Source organism: Blennius ocellaris, assembly GCF_963422515.1.
Source record: "Blennius ocellaris genome assembly, chromosome: 23".
Classification (NCBI taxonomy): Eukaryota; Metazoa; Chordata; class Actinopteri; order Blenniiformes; family Blenniidae; genus Blennius; species Blennius ocellaris.
This window is the reverse complement of record NC_137672.1, coordinates 14,103,277-14,130,141: the sequence shown is the minus strand read 5'-3', so window position 1 is coordinate 14,130,141 and position 26,865 is coordinate 14,103,277. Positions and strand designations below refer to the sequence as shown.

The following is a 26,865-nucleotide window of genomic DNA, read 5'->3' as shown; positions in this document are numbered from 1 at the left end:
AATTTTATTTTAGAAGAAATGTGAAAATCCAGAGTCACTAGAATGGAACGTGTCCTGAAACAAACAGAAACGGGTTCAGTCACGGATCTAAAGAATGAAAACAGCTGATGTAATTTCTAACACATCACATTGCTTCAACTGCAGCCCAACTAAGTTCACCTTTTCCGGTTTTGTAAAGATATGTTATTATTCTGAATTAGGATATTATTTTTTTTTAAATAACCAAACGTCTTTCCCATAAAAAAGGGGGACTATTTGGAGTTGTAGTTACTATTAGATTAATAGTAATAGCATTTTAATGGTATGGCCCATTTGAGATCATATTGGACTGGAGTGAGTTTGACACCCCAGGGCAAGTTGTCTACTTTTAATGTGAAATATCTTGTCTTCATATAGTACAAAACTGGAATAACTGTTATGCTTGTGATTTTGCAAATGTAAAAAAATGTACTTTTGACTTCTTTTCATTATGACTCCTCATAAATTAAAAGGAAATCATCAACCCTGAAACAAGGCATCACACAACCCCCTGGTTATTACTGCTGCTGGACCCTATACATTTTTGTTGCAAAAATACTAACCTGTAATCCCAGTAGGAGAGATGAGGACAACACTGAACAAACTGGAACAGAGGAAGATGCTGGAACTTTACTTTTTCTGTGCTCTGGTGTTTTTCTTTCTCCAAATGTCATATGACATCTCAGGGAGGATGGGTGCAATTATAAGGATCTTTAAGCAACATATACGTCATGTATAATGAACAGAGTAGGAAGAACACAAAAGTATGGAAATCAGCAAAAAAAATGTCACTTTCACTTTTAAAACAAGCACCAACCATATCTAGCTGTAACGGATTAAGTCTTTAAAGGATATTAGCCGTGACGGGCAGGTAGAGGATTTCTATCTCTGTGTTGATGACGATATCGTGGGAAATGTTCTCCACTTTGGTCGCACGCATGGCAAGTAACTGAACCTGCAGTTCCACATGCAAACCTGCAGCCACCTAGACCGACAGGAGACGGCACGTGTAATTCAAGCAACACAGAATGTGGAATTTCTGCATTTTTTAACTCATGTTATACCTATATATATATTTTTTTTTTTCTAAGAAAAGGTTGGAATATTTAATTTGGGCAAACACACAGATGTAAACTTACAGGCCCAGGATTGTAGATCACCCGCAGGCCTGTAGCGAGAGGAGGCTGTTGAACGCGAAACCTGAAGGAAACAAATAAAAAACCATAAAGGTTTTCACTTTAGACTTGAGGGTGACCCACAAGCTGGATCCTACTATCTTTAGCAGTGATCGCGAAATACGTCGGACAGTCAGACCGATGAAAATGCCCTTGGTCTCATGTCTGGATTTCTGCTGCTCTGCAAAATGTGGAATGGATTTCCTGAACGGAGGCGGGTCTCAATGAGACGCGGAGTAATGAGTCAGGAAATCCATTCCACAGTTTGCAGCCAGCGAGGACGCCAGGGAAGTTGGAATTGCGGCTATCTTAACTTTTCATGACATGTCGCTGTTCGGACGTATTTTAACGCTCAAAACACCGCAACGCATCCACCGGGATGTTTGCAAAGCCGTTTGTACAGCGAGGCGCTCTGCCGCCAGAGGTCACCGCTTTAAAACGCCAGCTCGCCGTACCTGCATGTGTCAACACCGACGTTCCTCATCACCACAGTTATGGCTGTGAAGGTGGTGTCCGGCACCGCGCCAAAGTCAACACTGGCTGGGAGGAGCTGGAAGCCCCGAACTATGGCGGCGGGATCAGTGAGAGAAACTGTGCGACACCTCCTCCTCACAGGCTCTTCCACTGTCAGAAACTGGGACAGAAGACACACACACACACACTGAGTCATCTGCATATGTGAAAAGGAGGCGGCAAACAACTGGACGACATCGACCTCATATGTCACTTCATTGTTGTTTCATTTTTACAGATTATCAAGGGAAAAAGTTGATGATGGTTCGCACTGCAGAAAGGTCACTGAGGTCTTGTGTAACAGTTGCATATAACACCCTCGAGGTGTCACTTTAGGATACTTTTTAATTCTTAACTGAACCCAGAAATTAATAAGGAGCACTAAAGGTAAACACAATTCTTCCCCTGTAAGTTGTTACTAACAAAATAAAAATAAACAATTATAATTGTAAACCAGATTTGCAATTTGCACGTTGTGAAGAAGATACAAGCAAATAAAATCTTTTGTTTGTTTTATTTTGGGAAGCTTGCATGTGTGGATTACCTGTTGATTCGGAAGGTATTTTGGTTTTGAGCTGAGGATGGATGTCGGTAGTCTGACTTTAGTCTTCCTGGGCTTTCCAGTCACGTCCACCTGGAGTGGATTCCACTGCCAACCAGAACCCTTCCGACTGCTCTCGCCTGCAAACGAACACACAAACACAGTCAAGCACCATAATGAATTCATTTATATGCTCCAACATAAAGGCTGCATAAGGTCCAGCCTTGAAACTAAAGACTGTGAATCATGTACACTCTTCCCTGTGCATGTTTGTTGGTATTGTGCCTTCAAGACATGTGACGGATTTAATTTACGTGCCTGATGATGCTTCCAATAAAAAGTCAGACTTTGTCCTCGAGATGTTCGGGCAATGTTTAGTTTAGACCCTGATTGATTATACTGTTCTTTCCGCGTAATGAAAACTCTATGAGGTCATTTACAGTATGCCCTGATCCAGCAGTTATTATGAGTTAAAAGGTCAGTGGTGAGTCGTGGCGGGGCACCTCTGAATATAAATGAGAGACATACAGTCGGTGTGGGACAAACCATCGCTCTGAGGCGTGGGGTTGGCGGGTCTCCTTTCAGACATCCTGCCTTTTGTGCCTGAGTGGCTGAGGGCAAAGAGCAAATCAAAAAGCGTCCCAATCAGTGCGATGTCTTGTAATTCACTCCGGCTCCACAGCGAAGTAAAAAGAAGCAAAATCACTAAATGTCCATTATTACCTGGCTGATTGAGAAGGTGTGGGGTTTAAAGGCCGTGGGGCTAAGAACAACAAATAAAATATATTACAGCCTACAGAGTATGGGTGATATTGAATCGACAAGTGCATTAAAAGCTTTTGTTTTGACACAAACTCTAAATCAACATACAGACCAAACTTAACACTGGTTGTATTTCAGTAGATGTTGGTAAATACTGACACCGTGATACTCACTGCTCTCTTGTGAGGCATCTTCTAGGAAGGATTCAGCACTGTCAGACTTGTAGATCAGTGGGGGTTCCATGGATAGGCTCTTCGTGTTCAGAAATTGATGGTGCTGCAGATTCTGGAATAGCAAATGATAATGCTGTTTCCCCTTATTTATGGTTATTAAATGCAACAAAAAAAAAAATCATGTTTGTATTAAGTTCCACATGCTGAAGTGAACTTATACAACACCTGGTGTAAGTGCTTATTTTCTGAGTGAAAATAAGAAAGAATGTCCTTCTTCTTCAGGGCCTCCCTGTAAGTCTTTTCTTCTTGTAGTTCCTGTCTGTGACACGCATGTAAGCAGCGAAAATGACTGACGAGGTGAGAAATTTAATTCCGTGACGCTGAATGACACAATGCCATTACACACGCGTGATAAATGCACCTTACCTGTGTTTCGCCAATCTCTCAGTCCACTTTGAATCTGTACTTTTTGTAAAACTGAAAAGGAGAGAAAACTAAATAAATAATTATACAATTCCAATGTCAATCGCATTGTTGAAGTCACATTACTTTATCATACGAACCACGTGACTCCCTCCTGACTGCCTGCTGAGGTTTCTGAAACATCGGGCTGCTCTTCCTCTGCAAAAGACTACAAATGTAGATGTAATTAATCTATTGTTCTTAGGCATTCCCTAATGTAGTGATAGTTTTAGTGAAAGTTGCCTGTCATCACAGCAACGGCAATTAGACACATCGTCTATTATGAATATCAATTGCTCTCTCCTGTACCTGCACGTATGTGTGCACCAGACTCTGTTTGAGGAGATCCCGAGCGTCGGGAGACTCCTCCTCAGTCCCACGGTCTTTGATTTGCATCTCTTCACGCCGCTCTTCTCTCTCCATTAAATTGTCGATGTAATTCTGCAATCACATTTCAACATTTGTCACAGTCTTAGTTCATAGTAGTACTCAAAAATTGATTTTCTGCAGATCCTAGAACAAAGACACAAAAGGGCTTTTTTTAAAAAATATATTTTAGTACAACATAACCTCGATGTCAGGAAGACAGAAGTCGAAAGAAAGTGTTGTTGTAACTTTCCTGACACACGTGATAATGAATATTTTACCCTGAGTCGTGAGTCGAAAGTATTTCTGAGTCGTGCAGTGAATGGCGGGTGTTGTGAGAGTTCCCTTATCTCCAGGACTTGGGGACAGCTCCTGACAGCCGGAGGCTGAGCCGCAGAACCACCACGCTTCCCCCACAGGGACAAATCGGTACCAAAAGGAGGTCCTGAGGTCTTATTCTGGAACACAGAGAAAGATGAAAGTATTAGATTGTGGATCTGCTATTTATTTATTGCACATGTACATTATGTTTGAGAATACTTGTACCTCGACTCTGGGGAAGTCATGCCAGCTGCGGTTCCTGAGGTTAGGAGGAGTGATGTCTGGACACAATTTTTTGAACAATTAATTTCTCAAAAAGTCTCTAAAAAAGCACAATCTAAACTTTCTTTATTTCAAATCCTTCGTAACTGATATTTCTTAATCGGTCGGGACCTTGTGGATCTGCTTCTTTCAGCAGTGTGACGGTTGGATCAGCGTGTGACGGCTCGAGCAGCTTCTGCACACTGTGACAATTCAACAGTTCCGTGCCTGTGCCATTCTTGTGCACCAGCAACAGCCTGGAGGACAAGATACGATGCGAGAGTGTACCATCCGTCCACGCTGTGAAAGCAGTCTCACTATTTGCTATGAAACATGCTCGTATTGATATTAGTAAGGTCAAAATGGAAACGACACAGAAAGCCTGGAATCGTACCTGGGAAGATTAGTTAGGTCTTTTCCACAAAGCCTGGATTCCTCTCTGTCATCCTCCCCATTGAATTCATCATGGCCTGAGCTTGGAGCAGGACTGAAGTCGAGCTCACGGACCTCTCCATCTTCCATTACCTGCAACACAGTTTGCCATTGCTTCCACGACACACACTGCGACAAACACTATTGCGCGATCAATCATGCCTGCATTTTCACGAAGGAGGAAACCGTCTCCCAAATCATAACGTTCAAAGTTTATCTGCTTGACGTCACCTGGAAGTGGCTCCCGTCCAGGTCTGTAAAGTCACACGCCACCTTGTCTGTGTGACTGATGGTGCAAATCCCTGCTTGGTTGGTGGGAGGCCCTGCGCTGGAGCTGGAGGTTGCACGCTGGCCGGAAGAGTAAACACACTTTCCATCTTTTCCGATGTGCAGGAGTCCAGCCTGTGAGGGAAACACCTTGGACACAAGTGTACAAACATACGGAAACAAAGCGCCACTCAATCATATGCATCTATACAAAAAAAAAAACCAACTATTAAACATAATAGTAGCATTTGCTGTACCTGGTATTCGCCTTGATTGTTCCCAGTGATGACGCTTCCGTCAGCCAGAAGCACGCGAGCGGCGTGACGTTCTGGGTACATCACCACGGTGGCGCAGCCTTCCTTCTCCACCGTCACCGCCCGCTCGGTGACGGGCACGCCACCCCGATCGCTGTCTTGTAGGAGACTGGTGATCCTGGTTCCGTCCACATGCTGAACAATCAGACATCCGTCTGGATTCCAAACTAAAACCGTGTGATCTTCACGGGTCAACATCACCTGACACAACAGCAGTCAGAAGCAGAATGTGACCATAAAAGTGGACCAAAGTCAAATGTTTCAGCGATAATTGATACTTTGACGTTGCAAACTTGTTGATTTCATGGATTTTCTTTTGTAACTTGTGTGATATCAATTGTGTAAGTAAAACTACAGTCTTGCCTGATGGGTGAAAAAGTCCGTGGCCTGGAAGCTAAGAAGAGGTGTCATGGGTTTGTGGTCGTCAGTGGTCCCAACTGTGCAGATGCGATTGCCAGATGGAGTTGTGGTTCGCCAGCAGCCCCTCTGAGTCTCAGCATCCCTCTCCGAGCTCCACTCTGTGTAAGCACATAAAACGGTCGTAGACGGCAAGACAAATTGCCTTTAAACACGAGACTAAATTATCCTCCAAGCACATGTCTCATACATGTTTATTAGCAGAAAGAACATACAGTGCTTTGTGCATTCTCACCTTTCTCGTCCTTGGCTTCCTCGTGAGACTTGTCTTCCTGGGCCTCGGAGTCAGACGCCCCCATTGGACTGGAATCCTGGCGGAAACTAACCGTGCCATCTGCAAACAGCACCTGCCAGACACACAAACACCGATGATTAGTGTATCTGTAAGAGTAGGGTCCGAGTCAATACGATTACAAAGGAATGCCTGATAATGCTGTTGAACCTGCTTTTACTCAGCTGAAATGTGTTGCGAGACATTACGGGGATGAATGTATGTGTGTGTGTGTGTGTGTGTACCTCTGTGGATCCGTCTTTCAGGTAACGTATAACGGCTCCCTGGCCGGTGATTATACGAAACAGCTCTTTGGAGAGAGATGAGTCCTGATGATGGCTTAAATCTCCTGTGCTGTGCAGGGGGAAGCTCTGCCTCACCAGAATACCCTTCTCTTCTGCCGATACTCCTACACAAAAATGCACCATAACAATTAAAATAGAGAGAAAAGTGAGGCAATGGTAATATCTAAAGAAATATATATATATAAAGAAAAGAAAAAAAGAGAAAAATCCTCCAAATATCAACTGTAAGCTCAGCAGACATTTAGTAATTGTGTGGCATTGCTGGTATTCTAGACACAGCAATGTAGTTTGTAATGTGTGAAAGAAAACCCACTTGATCCGCACATGGCAACATTTCAAAATACACGTTTTATTTTTAGGATTAGACGCCTGGTGAGCGTGTGCATCACATGCCTCCCAGGTCTATTTTGTTTCAACACACACACAAATCCACTATGTATGATCTTTTTTCGATCCTTCAAAATAAAAATAACAAATAAAATGTCATCAACAAACTGAACACGATTAACAAATCAACATTGTATGAAAAACCAAAACAGGGAGCCAAAACCCATTTGAGCTTAAGAAATAAACATTATCCTTCAGTGGGGACTTGTTGTATATCACACTCTGTTAGACCGGGTCCCTCAAGTAAAAGCTTTTATGACCAGTGACCACAGGCAGTAATTCGTTTCACGTAACAAGATCATAAACTCTATATTTAGTCAGCCAGGGCTCTTTTACGCATGAGATTAGTTAGCAACATGTGGAACATTGTTAAGGTGTAACGGTGACAAGTTAATAAATTAACTAATGTAAAATCCTCAAGAAACTGGAAACGAATTCATTATGATGTAATCCTCTCAATAATAAATAGAATTTCTGTAAAAGCCCACCCCTTGTGTGTGTGTCAGTCACTGACCTTGACTATCATCCAGCAGAAATTTCAACACGAGGCCATTAGGAACAGACAGGTTCAGACTCTTGAAAGAACTCGATGGCGATGGCGGTTGGCCTTCAGGCACCTTCCAGACACGTAACATAGTTTGAGTGCAACGTGTTTTTTTTCCCCGGGTGTATTTTATTGTGCGTTTGTGTTCCTCTGGATATAAACCTGGTTCTGTGGAGGTGTGCTGTTGCCGGGTTGAGTTTGAATGTCTGCTCCACTTTCTGTTCCCTGGGAAGCCACTAAACCATGATAATTAAAAAAGAAACCAGACAGAACGTTAATAACGACACGTGGCGCTCTCGCTCTGCAATGAATGAAGTAATTAGAGTGTTTTTGAAACCAGATGGATAGATGTAATGATTCAAGTAAAGCTCAACACTACAAGTGTGTGAGAATAATACCTGTACATTCTCCATTGGGACCATAGAAACTGTATGAGAGGCGGATTCCATTATTTAGCACTGCATTGAGAGAGCCCTGCTTCAATCTAATTATCTCCATAGTATCCAACACTAAAAAAAAAAAAGACACGCAAGGAGTCACATTAGAAAAAAGAAAATGTAAAATGACCAAATAGGTGCTCATGTATTTCACTCAGGGCTGTGAGCCATGGTGTTACTGGCATTATCAGCATTATTATACCTTGAGTGCCAGCCTTTTGTCTGACCTGAGGCTGAGGAGGCTTCACCGAATTGATATGCGTAAACAAACTATGTCCGTCCTTCATTACAGCTACCTTCATTAGGCGGGAGCCTGTGTGAAAACAGAAAGATGCGGGAAATAATTAGGAGCATCTCAACCACGAGAAAAATAACAATGACCCGGGAGGTAATCCATTTTGCTCAGGCAGCCATATAAACAAGTCGGTAACCAGGCTGTATGTCATAATCCACTGTTCCTGCTGGGCATCAATCTCGTTACTGTATTGACATCCAGAGCTGATTCAAATCTGAAAGATGTATTAGTAGACAGTTGTTCTGCTGTGACCTCATGTGTTCTTCTCAAATAAGCTTCAAAAGCTGTTTGCTGGTATGTTCCTACTGTTCCTCCACTCCATCATGTTTTTTTTTAACCATTTCCCAAGCTTTGTCTCTCTACCTTCAACAAAGTGGATGTTCTCCACGGTGATGCGTCCTCCATCTGAGGGGAAAATGTGATGAAGACGTCCTGAGGCATGGATCAACTGTCCATCCATGCTGTAGCCTGTGAAACCCTACTCACCACACACGCGCACACACAGACATTTACAAATCACAAACACATGTTATTGATCACTTGACCTGAATAAGAGACAGACAGACAGCCTGGCCTCACATTTAGAGGCCCCTCCTCCGTGGGCTGCAGTTCTGTGTTTCCATCCACAGGAGCAGCCGTGGTAATACCGGACTCTTGAGGAGTCTCGACTCTGGCGGCCGCCGTTCCTGGTCGGCTTTCTCGGCCCTCAGACGAAGGCTTGCCCTTTTTGTTGGACGTGGGTGCGCCCTCCTCCCTCTGTGACTTGGCCTTCGGTGTATTCTCTTTCTTTGATTTTTTAGGCATCTCCTCTTCCTTCAGCCGCTCCTGCTCGAGCTTCCATTCCTGCAAACGCCAGGCACACAATGGAGCGAACGCTTATTTAAATATGGGTTCAACATGAAGTATGCAAAAATATTTTGACTCTCGTGGTTTATTGAACTAATGAGAATAAAGACAGGTACTTCTTTGGGGAATTAAAGCCATTGAACTGAGACAAATCTGGTGAGGTTGCCAAGTATTCCATTTTAAGTGTACTGCAACTCTGATTAAATACATTAAAGCGGCATTAAAAAATAACACAGACAGCTGAATCAGGAGTCTGAGAGAGTTGTTAACATGCCTGTAATAAATCATTCAAAGAGGCGAGGAATGAGAGTTCGTTATTAAATTCTGGTTCAGTTTAATACCCGAGCATCCTGTGTGTGTTCACACTTACTTTGAGGGAGCCTTTCCTGATGACTGGTTTTAGAGCGTCTTCCTCTACAGCATGTTGACCGAGTTCCGGGACTAAAACAAACATTCGATGTATACATTCTTCAGCACGGCTTTATTGCTCGAGATGAATGATTGCAGATATGGCGGAATACCTTCTGGAGACTCTGTAGAGTATTTGACTTGCATTGCGTCTCGCTTTAATTCTTCTTCTCTCGTCCAGTCTGAAATGGTGTCTGCCACATGCTCCAGGTACATCCTGTCAGAACATATATGGAGGACGGTACCTATAGACCTTCTGCAAAGGCCTCCTGTGACAAGCAAGCACTTGAAACAGAAAGTCTGAAGTCAGACCTGAACTTGACGTCCGTGTGAAGAGCCACGTCCCAGGACTCCTTGCACTGGCGACGACGATTCATGGGATTGTGGCAGAAAACATATAGGGTGTCGTTGTGACTTCTGAAGGTGTCCGTACAGAGGTATTGTTCTGAAGCTACCTGGAGGACCTGTATCGGATGAATTTCACAAGGAAATTCGTGATTTTGAGTGGAAGTTTCTGCCTCGAGTCATTCGGCGCGTTGCAATAACGTCCCACTTCATGTTTGTATTGTTCGTTCCGTAATTAAGCTGCTGTGTTACACATTTAAAAAAACCTCAAGCAAAGAGAAACGGCCTTTAAAAGTCGCAAGATTGCGCCAATGAATCACAGCTATCGCAGGACGATTACACTTTTAACACAATCATCGTTTTCGAGGGGAGAACTGAGGTACAAAGGATCACCTGAGGGACAATAGTGGCGTCAAGGTGTTCAGCATAGTGCCAGTCCGACAGAGATCTCAAACGACATCTCTGCAGATCATATAGATCCAGCTGGGGACACACTCTCCCACTGGGCTGCTCGTGAAGGAAACAAACAACAACATTAATGACGAGCACATCTAATAAATAGCCTGTATGATTTTTGATTTAACAAGGAATATGAAATGAGGTAATTGAGTGGAAAAAAAAAGGGATATATGGATTACCTCGGCATTAGCAGTGTCTTCAGTCAGGAATGCCGGACCTATTGTTGAAATAAATGATGAGCACCATGTACATATTCTCTTCTATGGATCATAATATTTTTTCTTGTGGTAATCGAATATAATGAGTTAGCAGTGCATATTATTTCTTCTTCTGCATTTTTCTGTACTTTTGCATTGTGGCTTTAAATGAACAAAATGGGGATATTTGCATCTCCCTGCACTCTTTAAAATTTTTTTAAAGGAGTTCAATGATCACTTCAGCTGCCTCAATATGTTTTACATAATCACTCACGTTATCTATAATTCAAACACTCAAATACAAACAGTGATGGCTGCCATACAAGGTTCTCACACACATTGAGGAGACAAAGACACAAGGTGGAGGATTAAATCGTGGAAGTGACAAAAGCTGCAACGACTTCTTCTATATTATGCAAAACTAAGGCTCAGAACTATGACTCAAGCAAGCAGGCACGGACCTTCTTCAGTCCACAGACGACGAAGTTGCTGTTTAGCGTAGGATAAGGGGTCGTCCCATGGTATTACTGTTGGCGTCTGCTGCCCTGCTTCCTCCGGCGTCCCCAGTGCTCGGAACACCTCCGGTATCACATCATGCTGGTCCAATGTAGTCAGGGGCATCGCTTCAAACACACTCTGGTGAAGGAATGACTCAATCAGCTCCCACGCTGGAGTGAACCTCATCGAGGACATTTCCATCTCCACTGGATCGATCCTCGGAACCGCCTGAATGGGCTGCAGGCAAATGAAAATAATGTAAATTCATCGCACGTTCAATAATGAAAGATAGTGGATTCAAGCTGCAGGTAAGAATGAGCAAGAAATCAACTTGCACTGACGCCTCCTAAGCACGGTGCCCTCTCATCCTGGGGTCGGAGGATCACAGGATGCACACGCTCGTTCAGAGTGTTTTCTGTTCCAGACTTCCTCCACAGAGAAAACAGAAGGGAAAATTGCACTGTATTGTTGAATGGTGCAAACTAGAGTTGGTAAACTGTCAGGAACCAATTAAATAATTGCATTTCAGGCTTATTGAACGCAGTTTATTGAGAGTTCAAGTCAGGTTAATCGATATTCCTGAAACTTTAATAGACTTTACATCCAGACATTGGATTGGGCAATTTGGTTTTGGCATCTTCTGTGGAAATGTCAGGAAATGCAAAGTGCATTTATTCAAGCATTCAGACAAAGTGTGGAAAAAAATAGTTTTCGATGCAACAACAAATGACAAAGAGTTTTAAATGTTCTCATTGTCAAATTGTACTAATAGAGGTGGGAAAACTACAGGAGAGCCATATCCAAAGAATAAAATTATGACAGGGGCATTCTTGCCTCACCCTTGTCCCTGGCTTTGTGACCTTGATAACAGCACCCTCTGCTGGGATTTCCCTGGTATGTACTGTGTTTGTGTTGCAGCTGCTCTGCAGTACGTCCAGTTTCAATGGTGATTTCCAGTAAATCCCTAATTTATCCCAGTATTTAGGTTGTAAGACAAGAAGAAAACTTGGAGATTTCTTTAATAGACATACGTTCTGAAGACTCCCATTTTGCAAATTCATTAAACGAGGAAAAGCTTTGAATAAAGAACATTTTTTCCCCCCATCAATATGAATGACTGAGATTCAAATAAAAGACGTATGTCTGAATGAATCCATGGTCCTTTTGCTCCATTTGTGAATGAAGGAGGACACAGATTTCAGCTCACACGTCCTGCTCAAGTAACCCGGTACCTCAGCATCCTTACAGACGTCACCACCAACCCCCCCCACCCCCACCCCCCCGTGTATGGTGCTGCGACAGACCCAATATGATGACACAGGAGCTGGCAGGGAATGGCTGCTCTGCAACCTCTGCTGCCTGAAACACGAGCGGCACTGGCCCGGAATCAAGACCTTATGGGGGAGACCAGAGTAATCTGCAGTGTCCAGCATACCGTCTCGTCTTCTCTTGTCTGGACGAAAGTTTGCATGTCCGCGGAAAATTGGCTTTTCTCCTCTTCGGTGTGCAACAGAGGCGCGAAGCTTTGGATTATGTAGGTGACCAGCTGTTGATCCAGCCCTGGAGCGTCCGGGGGTTCGGGCTCTTCAGCCGTGTGGGATTGCTCCGTGTTAACCACCACCTGGAATCGCCCAAAGATTAATTGTGATCCTGAGTCCACATCTTGCAACTTTATTTTTAACCCCAGATGATCCGTTCAGGTGGCAGATACTTCAGTCAAGCAGCTGATCGATTTGCTTATTTAAGCCGGAATTGATTTGACTACAAACTTAGCTGGACTATGTAGATGTAATAGTAGTTAAATAAACATACCTGTTCTAGCATAGAGTTGAAGATGAGGGTCACCGAGTGGAATTCAGGGGGGACCAGGTCCAGCTGACTGCTATAGTGACGCATGTCCACCTCTGTGGACAGAGGACGCCGTTTGGCCTCTGTCCACACAAAAGGCAGAACAGATTAGGACAAAGGTGATGATGGCTTCCCATTATTTTGTCATTTGAATTAGAGAAAGAGTAAAAAGCAAAGCTCAAGTTTCACCGTTTCCTGATAAGTCTTCTTCCAGAACCGACTTCTTCTCCTCTAAGTATGGAGGTGAGGTCGGCACAGCCTGGCGCAAAACACGTTTTGATATAACAGAGGTTTACACACAGTATCGTATCTTTGAACCACTTCTGGGTTTAGAAATTTTATGTTTTTTTTTCTCGGCTTGTTGCGAGAACCACACTGCTATTAAACACCTGACAGTATTAAAATGGTTTTCTTCCACCGGCCACAGCCTCACGGGTCTGAAGCAGAGTGTTGCAGCCACAGTGTGCTGGGTTCACAACTGAATTTATCAGGACACAAATCAGCAGTGTGGATAATGAATATACAGGTTTATAAAAAATAAATAAATAATTGAGGTTTACAGTGGCCCAACTATATATTCCTTAAAACGTTCCTATCAGAAGGACAATATGGTCCTTCAATGGGAGAAATGTTGTTTTTTTTCTAATAAATTAATATTATTATGTTTCCCTAATGTTGAATGGCCAAGAAGTTGATAGCGATATTGTTTCAACAAAGCTTTTAGGTATTCATGCATTCATTCAGGTGTGTTTCAACGCACCTCTGAAGGCTGTGAATCCCTCCCAGCAGCTGAGGGCACCTTGAGGAGTTTGACGTGGTTCTGGTAATGCTGATGCTGCCTGCGCCACCTCAGACACTGGTAGATCAGACTGGCCACGCCGTCGAAGATGCTGCTTCCTGACGCCAACTGAATGCAAAAGTTCAAGCACAGGTTGTAAAAGAGTGTAAGCTTGGGGGGCGAATTCATAAAGGAAGCAGTCGCTCGCCATGGCCGCCGAGTCGCCGGGGGACGAGACATCTGACACAGGGTAGCAGAGCAGAACCACATCGTGGAGCTTGGAGTCCGGCGGACCACCGTCGAGGAGCGGCTTCAGACCCGACCAGAACAGATCCAGGTCTCTGGCCCCTACAGCCAGCTGTGAGCTCCCGTCGGGTTCCTCTACTGGACACACGGAAGAGGAAAACACAGATAAATGTGACGTGTAACCGATTCAACTTTCAACATAAACCTTAGATATGCAATGAAAACCAATATGCTGAACCTGCTTCACCCGCATCCAGAGCCGAAGAAGCTCCCGGACTCTGTTGGCTGGCGTCGCAGTCTTGTTGTCGCCGCTGTCCCTCACAGGACCGAGTTTGTTCTGAGCACAGCTGGATAACGTGAGCGACATGAACGCCCACAGCATCCAGCAGCTCGATCAGGTGAGGCTGGTAGAAGCCCAGCAGGAGAATATAGTGTTGAGGACCGTCATCTGGCTCATCATCTGCACACACAAACACAAAAAAAAAACCACAGGATCTATGCTCTTCTCTTACCAGACATTCAGGCATACCCAATGCAAACATCAGTATAAAGCAGTAGTTATTGAAGATGCAGTGCTGATTTAGGACATTTTGAACCTTTGAAAGTAGGTGGGTCAACATCACCCCTGCGTTTGAGCTTCGTTTGCCTTCCTTCTCTTGGGTCCGCAGGAGAAGACGCAGCCTTCTTGTCAGCGCCTCTGGCTCCACCTTTGTTCTTGGCAGAAGAACGACTCATTTTCGCTTTTTCCTCCTTGGATTTGAGAGAAATTGGCACAAAACGCATTATAAGAAAATCACATAAGGGAGTGACTTTAAAAACAAGTGTAATGGTTGTAAGATTATCCAAAAAAATAAATAATAATAAAGCCCCCTGACCTGCTCAGCTCCTGCCTTCTGCTGATCATCGGTCTTGATCTGCAGCAGCAGAAATTTCAGTATTTTCGCCATCAGATCACAGGAAACCTCCTGCCCGGCATCCAGCATTGCCTTCGCAGCCTCCATAACCTGCACAAGGCAAATTCATTTACACAGAAACACTCAGGTTTTCACTCAGATAAATGGAACAAACCATCACACAAGAGTGAATTTACTCCTTTAAAATATCTCAAACATACCTCAGAGAACATCGGAGGTTCAACTGACTTTTTACCTTTGGAATTGACCTCAGAGACCTATGTGGACAAAGTTTTCAGTTTTCATCGGTTTGCTATGACTTGGAAAAAAAAATCGAATTTAAAAATACCTAGACACACCTTTTCAAGAGTGTTGTCCCTGGTTATGGAGGTGAAAAGTTGGCGTTGTGGTACGGCCAAAGCCAGAGCCCCCTGGATCAATGCTTCTTCTGCCGGACTTCTTCCAACCACCATAGACACGCAGGCCCGCCATGAGTCCTGGGAAAAGAAATGAAAAACCAACACAGCTTCTTCTTAGGAAATGTTCCAATTTGCTTGGTGGATTGGGCCACTTTTTAACCCACGGGCCTTATGTTTGACACCCGTATACCATATTATCGATAAAACACATTTACAAGCCACTCCTACATTGAATTCTCCACCAATTTCAATAGATAAGAGGGTGTTGTAGTTGAAAATACTTCAAAAATAATTTTAAAGAAACCTTAGTAACTTCATTGTTAAAAACGAAAAGGTGCAGGTACTTTAAAGAGACACAAAGTGATGTAATTCTGAAACCCACTCATAAAACACTGTGGGGAAAAACCAGGCGATCACAGCATTTTGACATGACGTGACTTGATTTTCCACAAACCTCTTCAAACTGCGCCTCTCTGAGTTTCGCCTCCCAGTTCGTTTTTGCACTTCCGGGGTTTGTTTTCTCAGCTTCCGGCTTCTTTTTGCGGCCTTTCGGCGGCATTTCGCATTGATTTCACACAACGAGAAACACAACAACAATAACAATAACTATTTAGACAAGCTGTCAAGAAAGAGTCAATGTTGTGGTACTGAGTGGCGGCGGCAGGCGTCGCCTATAGCAACGTGATACTTCCTGCAAGTTTCAAAATAAAAACACGAACGCTTTAAAATTATCTAAAAATGAAAGAAAAAGAAAGAAATAAATGTCGTGTGCCTGCCTCTTTTTTTCACACTGAAGCCCTGTTTCTGTCTGCCACACCTCCTTGTTGATTTCATTTCATCTCATGTCATCTTCTCCACGAGGCGCATAATTCATCATTTTTTTGTGGCGTACCCCCATTTTTCTATAACTTATTTGGGACAATGTTTAGTCATTTACAGGCATATATTTTCCTCTCTCTTTTAGCATTGGTGCTGCTGCAATACATCAAAAAGTTATCAATCAATCAATCAACATTTATTTATACAGCAAGAATAAAAACATGCACTATATCAACAAGAGTCAAATCCAATCGAATCAAAATAAAATAAAATAAGATTGAAATAAGATCAAATAAGATTAAATAAGATAAGCCGCTGAGGGCTTTAAAAACAAAGAGTAAAATCTTAAAATCAATCATAAAAGAAAGTGGGAACCAGTGGAGGGAGAAGAGGACTGGGGTGATGTGACGCCTGACAGAAACTGTAGTTCTAATGTTGTTATATCACCCTTATGCCACTAGATGGCAGGAGAACACGTGGACTGGGAGTCAGTGGCTTTTTGGTCAAAGTTGTCTTTAAAAAGTTGTTGTTAACAGAATTTTACTGTTGATCTTGTAAAAATCAACTGTCGCAGTACACAGTTAATTTTTATTTTAGTCTCGAATTCACAGCGGCTACCGCAAATAAAATGCTTTTAAAAAGCACAGTTGGAATATTCACTTCGAGTAAACACATTTGAGATTTCAAAAGTAAAAGAAATCAGTGAGAGATGATGTTTCACCTATACATCGTTAAGTATTAACTGCTGTCCAAGAAAGACGTTTTAGTTGTATATTCAATATAACATTTATTGACTATTTACAAGACCGATACATCAATCGCACTATGCAGGGGATGCCATTCTTTTATATTTCCTTCAGTTTGCCATTGTTAGTTTATCCAGAAAACACGAAGAGATTCAGAAGCCATCAAACATGGTCTGATAAACAGTTAACAATGTTTTTGACCATTAATATAAAAAAGAAAGCATAGATTTTTGTAGCAAATATGATTATACTTTTAAAAGAAGGAAAACACAGGTGGATCTCCATATTTGAAACATTAATGAGTGAGAAATGATTTCTCAATGTGGAGGTTTATCCAGGTAATTTAAATGGAATGGCTGCTGTTGGCAATGAAATCACATCAAAAAGTGAAAAATACATTGAGTAAATTTTGGGGGGAGAGTAGTTTTACTTGTAACTGAGTACAATTTAAGCATAATAACAGTAGGTGTATTTGAGTACAAACTTTGAGCGCCTTTCACACGTGAGTATTTGTATTGGCACGCACTCAGTGGATTCTTTATGGCAAATATTCTTGAGGTATGTTGAAGACTTATTTGGTTTCTAACAAGTTTTTCTACACACTGCGCCTCTGTTTCTGGTTTCTCTGCGTCTATGCTTTCATCAGAACCTCCCGTCTCTCTTCATCAGTGCTTTTGATAAAGAATTCCATGACCCACATCTCTGCATACAAGTCATAGTTTGGCTTTGAGTCCGGCCTGCTCCTTTGGAGCCGCGGTGGTATTGTGGGATGCAGCCCATTGGCATGAAGGTGCCTTCACCCGGGCAACGACCTACTTCCAGGAGCTCGCCATCGCCATTTAAGGTGAAAAGCGAGATGACGGCCAGCTGTCAGATGCCAGAGAAATCCATGTCTGAAGCCAGGGGTTCCTCAGATTTGGAGTGGTCAGCTCCGACCCATCCGGAGCCAGTGACCCACAAAGGTCACACACACACACCAGGCAGATGACAACTGTAGTGATACTTAAAAACAAACAAAATAAGCCTCATACACACTGCTGCAAATAGTATAGCAACATCCCAAAATATGCCTATGTTTTTGGATTAGGTGCCCAGTGTGCATCATGTGCCTCCCAGGTCTATTTTGTTTCAATAATACTTTCCACTAGCTTACGTAAAGTTAATATGATCCAGATAAATCAAGTCAAAACACATTTGGGCTACGAATAAATAAACATCATCCTTGAGCAGGGACTTCCTGTATATCACATTCTGTTACACCGAGTCCTTCGAACCAAAGCATTTGTGACCGATGAGCACAGGCAGTAATCACTTACAAAGCTCACAAACTCTATATTTAATACGATGGGGCTGTTTTGCAGCATGTTGAGGTGTGAAAGTGGCAGGTTTATCAAAGGAAAACAGAAAATGGGCAAGAAACTAGAAATGAATTCATTCAGGATATGAACCTACTATTAATAAATACAATTTCTGTAAAGTTGTGTTTCCTCTCACACATATGACGAGGAGACTTCAATTAATTCGTCCTTCTATGTCGAATGTCAAGGTACAAATGGAAAGTACCATCAACTATGAACAGTTATTTTGATCCTAGATTAAAACTTGCCGTCACTTTACATGATATATATTACATTTGTCCCACATGGGAGCCAGGCACTACACATGCCATCTAATATTTTGCACACAAGAGGTTTGGAGAGATTCCCGTTGCTCTTAGGTTATCTAAGCGTACGCCGGTGCTTGTATAATCCACTCTTGCTTAATGCTCCTGTGTTTCTGTGCTGCCTACCAACAGTGCACAGTAGCCAGCTCCAATGGCAGCCGGGGGGGAATCTTTTGTTAGATTTGTATTTGAGTAACCCTGCAATCATTTTGATATAATGTCACTACAGCTCAGAGAGGACGTTCATGTTTAGCGGTGCGCCAGACTCACTCTGGATGCAGCCTGTGATCGCTGTGAAAGGAAAGTGAAGCCTTGGCAATTAATTAGTAATCAATACACTTGAATCCATCACTTTTTGCAGCTTCAGTATGGACGAATTAAAAAAAAAAGAGATTTGGGGAATAAATGAAAAGTACAAATACCAAGAAAAATGTACACATGTATCACACATGCAAGATGTACAAATACTTTATTATTACTCATGCAAATAGACCCCCGGCCCAGGTGCTATTGTATTTAAGGAAAACTCAGAAGCCTCTGTTTAACACTTCCACTGATTGATTTAAATTATCTTCCCTGTTTTTGCTTTTAAAAGGCAAACTAATTCAGAAAAGTTTGCTTGTCCCGCATCATTCTAGACATAAAATGAGTTGTTAGTGTCAGCGAGAGCTCAAATAACACTGAAGAGGGGACGATAATAATGCAAAAAAAGAAGAAAAAAAAGTTTATGTCCAATAAACACAAACACTTTGAAGACAGATAAACGTATCTGTTCAATCAAATAATCCCCAGTCCCACTGTGACATACATGCAAGTTCATCTGATTTCGACATTCCCAGAAAGAACTTAGAGGGGGGGGGGTAATTAAGCCCAAGTCAACTCTTGGGAGTGGGGCACAAACAAAGCTATCCAGTGACGGTGCAAACCCGGGGAGGGGGGGGGGTGTTAAAAGCTGGTGAACGTCTTTAGGCCTGTGTGCATTGCAGGGAGCGGCCATGTGCCGTCGCCGCTATGGACTGGGCGACGCAGTGCCGTTGCTGTGCGGCCGCGGTGAATCACGTGGACAGCGAGGGGCTCAAGTACCAGCGACAGACTCACGAGCTTCAGCGGACGAGCTGCCAAGGCGGAACGGAGCAGCGGCGTGCAAAGTGCCCCCCCCAGTACTTTTCCATGAGAGGCTTCATTAATCATCCTCCATGGAATGTAATGATTTACACATAGCTATAGAAACCATAGGTACGGCCATGCATGTTTTTGGGGCTTGTTGTTGACCCGCTTTGGCACAGTGAGAAAAAATAACAAAAAAAGAAAGAATCAGACGTGGTTCCATGCAACAGGCCGAACGATCAGACCTGCTTTTGCCCTGCACAATGCCAAGCAGTGCATCTGGCGCAGTGTCACGTTCCGCGCTCATTAACCTGCTGCAGCCGGGCCGACGGTGACGACACCTCTGGTAAAAGTTTAACACCAGCAACATTAACGCCGCCGACCGTGACGTCAGCGGCCTACTTCTCCGAAGCTCTAATCGGGCCTCGACAAAGAGCGGAACGAACAGCAACCCGACGACAAATGAGTTTTGTAGAAAAGTGGCACACCGGTGGCAAAACCCTTGATTCGTCTGCCTCTGGCGGTGAGAGAAATACCACACGGAGTCTGCAGGTTCACACAAGAAGCAGCTGAGGAAGCGAAACCAAACAGTACTGGAGGTGGCAACAGTATTCTCCAATGACAAGATAACATTTTTAAAGGGAGTTCTGAAAAATTTTCAGTAGCCCTTTGAAAAGCTGCAATTTCTTTTCCAGAGTATATCTAATTAAAATGTTGATATTTCCTCAAATTACAAAGGAAAATGACTACAATGGCAACAAACTACAACGTACCAAGCATCAGTTTCTCAGCTCGGGTCTCAAGTGTTGCATTCACTATGCTTAATTCATTTAAAAAAAATGTAATTGTGTTTTCTTTGAAAGGTTCACAATTTGATTTTGAGCCTCCTTGCAGGCTGGTTTTAGGCCACAAGGCCTCATGTTTTGCAGCCCTGATGTAAAGCATGCAGAGACGGCCATTCTTCCCATCATCTACGAAGGGATTTGTACTCCCATTAAGTCCCCGTTTGGCACGAAGCCACACTGATCATCTCTACTAATGAGCACAGAGTTTCGCATTATTTTGGCTCTCCATCAAAAGAGCTTTCCATTGTGCTGCTTCAGTCGCTGGCTCGACCACAGCTGGGAGGAGGGTGGTGGTGGTGGTGGTAAGGGGGAGGGGGGGGAGAATAGTCATTTTGCCATGAAATGAACTCGACAAGAACAAAGTGTTAAGTTATTTTATTGCCCAATTGTAGTGGCATTTAACATGAACAGTCAAAAAGCACATTTTAAATACAATCTGGGCTGCGAGGCTTCCGTTTGCAAGTCCCAGTCAGATTTTCTTTTAAAAAGAACAAACAAAAACAAAGACAAACAGGGATTCCACAATTCAGTGATGCAACCTTTCAATTAGATCAAACTTCTGCTTTGAAGAAGAGCAACTAGAAAAATTGAGTAAGAAAAACAAATCCATGAAACTAGTGAAAACTTGGACATTTTTAGATTTCAGGCATTTAAGGTATCTACATTCCCGTAGTGAGACGACCCCCCCCCCCACAAAACAATGACAGCAGCATCACGAGAACAGACGTCAACAACTCCAATTACGGCATTGCACAACTCGCTACATATGGCCCCCAAAGACTCCGTTTCAGTCCCCTGCTCAAGCCTCAGAAGTGCGAACGGCTGCTCAACATTCAGAGTAAACAAAGTGCCTAGCATTTTCATCACAAGTGTACCAAGAGCATGTTCCTCTCAAACGCCTCGACGTGAACATCGCTTTTACATTCATTTGCAAATCTGTGCGATCTAAAAAAAAAAAAAAAAAAGAAATGATAATAAAGTGTGTCTGATCAGCAACCTCACAAGTTTACACATTAAAAGACAAACGTCCTACAAACCCAACGGATCCAAATCCAATTCCACTTTACATCCCAAGTTCAACTGACAAAGAGCAATGTAGAAAAAAAACAAAGAGAACAACATCGTAGAAAAATATGCCGACAGCGCGCCGGGAGAGTCATTGACACGTTGAGCAGAAGTGCGTTCAACCCACAATCCCAATCTGACGCAGCTCAACACTCCTCGATCACGGTGCCAGCCGAGGAGGAGTACAGTTTTCTCTTGACGAGCCGGAAGCCCGGGCTCAGTTTGAGCGCGTGGCGGAAGGCCGGAGCGAAGCAGGTGCCCATGAAGAAGAAGTCCCGCAGGCTGGGCCAGGCGGTGCCGTCCTGCCTGAGCACCAGCGAGAGTTCGAAGGTGGGCACCACGGTGGCGTCGCAGGCGATGCTCTCCAGCTGCTTGCAGCCCTTGTCCAGCTCCAGGTGGACGAAGAGGATGCAGCCGCGCAGGCCGCAGGGCTCGCCGGCCGCCAGCCGCAGCACCTCGCGGGCTATCCGCCGCGTCAGCTTCTCCGGCACCAGCACGGAGGAGCAGTGCAGCGTGGTCTTCTTGGCCCGCGACAGGCAGCTCTCGAACATCTTGGCCAGCTGCTGACACGCCAGGTCCTCGGCGGCGTCGGCGTTCCTCTGCAACTCCGATGAAGAGTGATCCCAGGAATCTGTGGACAGGGGGAGGAAAAATAAATAAACAGTTCCAGTGACAACGTGACCAACGACCAGTTTGCTTTGAGAAGTCACGCTAAATCAACCACCAACTTGGATATAGGGAAGATAAACTGTTCTCAACACAAAAGCAAAACAAAGACAATTTAATGACTCAAAAGCGAGCAGCTGAAACAGATTCACTGCAGTCATATTGGAAGGGTTTTGTTTAAAACAACAATGCAGCTGAGAGCAGGAAAAAAATAAACCACTGTCAGATTTGCCATCAGGCGCAGGCTGTTGTGCAGAGCAGCTGATGGGATGACTTCATCCCTCCATCCCTCCATCCCTCCTCCTCCTCCTCCTCCTCCTCCTCCTCCATCCAGCAGTAAACAAGTGGAGGCAGCAGCCAGCAATCACACAAACTGCTCACCTTTCTCAATGTACACCTGTCCTTGTTTTCTCTCGACCCACTCCGGATGATAGTCGCTGCCTTTGGCTTTTAACGTGCTCGTGGCCACCATGGTGAAGAGTCTCGCCTCGTTACTTTAGTGGACCGTTTTCCCTACAATGATGATGATGATAAACAACAAGACATGTCTTTAGCTTCTTCGCCACACACTTGACGCGTAAAGTTCACGCGAGCAAAACTCTCCGGAAACACACAGAAGTACTCACCTTAAATATTGTTCAGTGCAAATCTGATTTAAATGTCCAATAAATACATTCACACGCCACCTTGAACTCCTCACACGGGCACTCGCAGAGACATGCGAGGCTCAAACTTCTGGGGAGTAATTTATACCTTCGTCCACTCAGCTGACCGGAGGGTTCGACCAATCAGGGAGCACGTAACGACGTGGTCACGCGGCGCACCTGATTGGCTACGAGGGTTGGTATGAAATCGAGTGAGTGACTAATGACGTGGCAGGAGTGGTGTTGGTATGTGTTAAATGTGCTAAACTGGAAGAAAAATAAATAAATAAATAAATAAATGATATAAAATATAAATAAATAAATAAATAATATAAAATAAAATACATTTTATATGTATATATATATATATATATATGTATATAGTTTTTTTGTTGCTTTTTGTTTTAAATACAGGCACACACACACACACACACACACACACACACACACACACACACACACACACACACACACACACACAGACACACACACTCACACTCACTCACTGAAACTGGATCTGGCCCTCCTGCCCCCCATGGCCTGCTGGCCAAAGGGAAATGGAATCCAGCGGGTCACAGGGAAAGAACCAGATTGCCTTCAGAAGAAAATTATATTCCGTTGCTGCCTTTGTGGATGCAGGGAGCGAAAGTCCGGGTTTATGTGCACATTCAAACAACACACAAGTGTGTACAAAAAGCTAAGAAAAAGAAAACAGAATAACAAGACTGGATTTTGCCCCCAAACTATTGTCCAGCCACAGTTTGAACAAGCAGCGCTGCCATGACTCGGGGTGACATAAGGTTGTGACCTACATTTATTCTAGTGAGGGTCACCAGTTGCTGACAGGGTTGTCGTCTGGACTCAGGAGTCAGCATCTTGCTCCGTCTCGTTAACTCTTTACAAGCAGAAAGAGATTTGTCGGGCGTCTAAAAACGACAATGATAATACTTTATAAGCTAGTAAACAGCATTATTGCAAGGGAACTCCATTAAATCCTTTACGTTTTTGCTGTGTCGTGGGGTTCTGTGTTCTTAAGGTAACAGACAGTGTCCACGGTGTCGTTCTGTAATCTTCAGATGTTGCAAGACTTCGCAATGTGCTTAGGTGCTTAGTAGGAGTGGAGGAGCCGGTAAAACGACTGCCCTAGTTCCAAAAACGTTACAAACAATGGGCTAATTAAAGATAAAACTGTGTGCAATGCCTTGCAGGCAGCATGGACACTGTTACTTTGTGAATAAAAGGCAATAAAAGCAACAAAACCTGTTTATTTCTTTGGTATAAAATCCCTCTGGTAAGCATTTAGATTTGTATGTTGTGTTCGGACGGAGGGTCCAAATCAGAGGAAGCTCTGACCAGTTTGTACATATCTACTGGTTATTAAAATACAAAAGCCTTTCTTGCTGTCAGCACATGAGACACCTCCTTTTTGCATTCTGTCTGTGCTTCACTCTTCGGAGGTTGGTTCGATCCGCCCCGGGGAACGACGTGAAACACTCCGTTGGATCCCACGTGCCAGTCGACTTCGTGGGTCAAACATCTGCCGTGTGAAGGTCAAGGAGGCACAATGGATTTGGTTTGAATCTGCCTGACAAAGTTCTGCAACTTGGGTTTCCGTGAAGGAAGTGACAGATAAAACGGATTGCGTTTCAGGCCGTTAATCCTCCGTGGCTCAGATGAACTTGTCAGTTATCCCCCGTCGAGGCACCTGCTGCACTGGCTCTGGTTGCAGGGAAACGTGCAGACCCCCCCCCGACCCCAATCCCCCCCCCCCCCCCCCCCCCAACCCCCCATCCAAGAGTGTAGCATACCATAAACTGTAGGAGAGAGCAGGTTGTATGTGCACATGCAGTGTACAGTATCTGAGGGTTGAAGGAATTAGAAACAACTCAAATCCAAACAGAAATGAACTAAGATGACATATTTTCCAATTAATTCGTCCACCGGAGTGTGGGAGGTTAATGTCAGAGCTCACTTGAGTTCACAAAGTTCTTTGAATGTTTGCACTTTCCTACATCCGAATCAGTTTCCACTGTGAGTGACGTCACGTTGAAATAATTGAGTTAAAACATATTACATACGTTGAATAGTGAATGGAAACATCACAGAACAGTCTTTTGCAATGTGTGTATTGCATGTTGATGTTGCCACGACGATTTTCCAAGCTTGTAATTTCCATTATATTGATGTACCATATCATACAAATGAATACAATCGGCTCAATTATCAGAATCCTAATGCAAACATATACTAACTTTAGCTGTTGGCTGACGTTACATAAAAAAAAATGACATTAGCTTAGCGGTAAGTCTTTCGTTTAAAGAGGATTTATGGTAATAAAGTTACACAATCAAGCCCTTAAAAGAAAGACCATTAATTCTTAAAACAATTATATATGAACAAACATTTCTGTGTTTGCATTTAATTAAATTACTTTCTTTTTCTTTCTTTTTTTTTGAAATGCTGTGCAGTAAAAATAATCTGAAGGATTCATCACTCTTGGAACAAGAGGACCGTCACCTGATAAAAGTGATACCCAGCGAGATCCCGACGGCGACAAGGGAAAACTCGACGTGACATTTGCTTTGACCTTTTACAGGCCGAGGCCGGCGTCCACGTGAAAATTGAAAGCGGAGGAGATATTTGGCTCAAAGAATGATACTAAAGACTGTGAGTAGCTGGAGAAGCTGAGGAAAAGGCCTGCCAGGACGTCCCGAGTGTAACTCGGCCTCCAGCCACAGCTGGTGAGCCTTTATGGGTGTGTGTGTGTGTGTGTGTGTGAGTGTGTGTGTGTGGCGAGCCGGGCGTCCCGCCAAGCGGCCCGCTGTGTCTTTGAGAGAAATGTGGCCACTTGTAAAGCTGGTGTGCAGGTTCATCTTACAGAGTCCGTCCAAATAACGCTGCTGGGGGGGGGGCACAGTCGCCATCAATCTGGCGTTTTAAATCCCAATTTGCAGACGCGCCGACGGCGGCGGACTGTGAGGTCGAACGTTGTGCCGTGAAGCTCCCGCAGAGACAACAGAGGACATTTTTACCCTGGTGGCTAATGCCTCACTGCTCTGTTGACAACCTCATGAAACCCACTGCAATAAACACCAGCTTCAGAACGAGAGGCCAGAGCCTCTGTCCCAGGGTGGCTCCTCACTCCCTCTAGCGGCCAAATGCAGAAATACATCAAATATTGACTCATTCAGATCCATGCCTGTATAAGATAGATAGATAGATAGATAGATAGATAGATAGATAGATAGATAGATACTTCCTTCGACATAGTTTCGTTGTATTTCAATAATAACCTGGTTTTAATCATTTTTTGTATTTTTAAAATCTAGTGTGTTTTTGAGTCTTTATCTAAATTACTGCAAAATGTTAATAAAACCAGTATATTTATTAAAATATGAATAAATGAATTGGTATGTATTTTTGTTGTTGTTTCTTTTTTTTAATGCTTATTGTAATCTAATTGTTTGACACAAGAGGGCAGTATAAATACCGTATTTTCTGCCCTATAAGGCGCACCGGACTATAAGGCGCATCTACATTAATTGACATAATTTACAACTTTGTTCATATATAAGGCGCACCGCCCTATAAGGCGCATGGAATAGACCAGTGGTTGGCAACCTTGACAGCTCAAAGCCATTAAGTTACATTTTCCACTGATTCTAACACCCACAGAGGTGCACATGCCTTATTTTGATAGTCCTACCTGCAGCCTATGCCAGGAGGACACTACACACAAAACCTTCTTCACTGCTGGTTGACAACTTACAACTACCAGTAATAATAATGATAATAAACTAAACTACGTGAGTAGTTGGGTACACGTTTTCTTTTCTTCTTTCTGCTCCTTTTCGTTCAGATGTCTGGAAACTTTTGCTGTGTGTTGTATTGAACTGTTTAACTAATTATCCCTCCAAAACAACATTTCCCCATGTTGGATTAGTAAAGTCTGATCTTAGCATATCTTAATGATCTGTTCCCCCTTCATGTTGTACTTGTTTGTTAAAAAAAAGAAAACAACAAAACAAAGCTTCAGCTCAAATCAAATGAACTCTCCGTCATCCGTCATGAGGACCGTGAGCTCTGGTCTGACAGAAAGAAGCACAACAAAG

The 26,865-nt window shown here is 43.4% G+C and overlaps 2 protein-coding genes across 2 annotated transcripts; both read right to left on the bottom strand.

Annotated features, from left to right (window-relative positions):
• Positions 1–862: 862 nt before the first annotated feature.
• spag17 (sperm associated antigen 17) lies at positions 863–15,757 on the bottom strand (the record flags this gene model as incomplete). The annotated part of the gene is made up of 43 exons (XM_080519401.1): positions 863–1,003; positions 1,158–1,218; positions 1,649–1,827; positions 2,251–2,387; positions 2,794–2,858; positions 2,971–3,010; positions 3,183–3,294; positions 3,408–3,501; positions 3,609–3,659; positions 3,746–3,813; positions 3,954–4,085; positions 4,292–4,468; positions 4,557–4,612; positions 4,725–4,849; positions 4,987–5,117; positions 5,256–5,441; positions 5,549–5,806; positions 5,969–6,123; positions 6,258–6,369; positions 6,539–6,702; positions 7,500–7,602; positions 7,692–7,765; positions 7,928–8,038; positions 8,169–8,279; positions 8,625–8,739; positions 8,802–8,806; positions 8,909–9,104; positions 9,478–9,548; positions 9,629–9,732; positions 9,828–9,979; positions 10,254–10,370; positions 10,499–10,536; positions 10,978–11,251; positions 12,450–12,635; positions 12,827–12,945; positions 13,052–13,121; positions 13,623–13,769; positions 13,849–14,024; positions 14,134–14,346; positions 14,483–14,636; positions 14,762–14,890; positions 15,001–15,057; positions 15,653–15,757. The coding sequence occupies 43 exons, from the start codon at positions 15,755–15,757 to the stop codon at positions 863–865; spliced, it is 5,271 nt and encodes a 1,756-aa protein (XP_080375527.1).
• A 4,987-nt stretch (positions 15,758–20,744) lies between these two features.
• On the bottom strand, positions 20,745–22,825 carry LOC308147210 (DNA damage-inducible transcript 4-like protein). Its single transcript, XM_080519311.1, has 3 exons — positions 22,736–22,825; positions 22,491–22,622; positions 20,745–22,074 (listed from the first exon to the last, which is right to left on the bottom strand). Exons 2-3 carry the CDS (start codon positions 22,579–22,581, stop codon positions 21,590–21,592), a joined length of 576 nt encoding a protein of 191 aa, XP_080375437.1. The 5' UTR covers positions 22,582–22,622; positions 22,736–22,825; the 3' UTR covers positions 20,745–21,589.
• Positions 22,826–26,865: the final 4,040 nt, after the last annotated feature.

What these genes read in the sequence shown, in the direction of transcription:
- LOC308147210 (XM_080519311.1), bottom strand. Translation starts at nt 22,581, where the DNA reads ATGGTGGCCACGAGCACGTTAAAAGCCAAAGGCAGCGACTATCATCCG. An exon ending in ACAGGTGTACATTGAGAAAG is followed by an intron (nt 22,075 to 22,490) that starts GTGAGCAGTTTG and finishes CCCTGTCCACAG; the next exon opens with ATTCCTGGGATCACTCTTCA.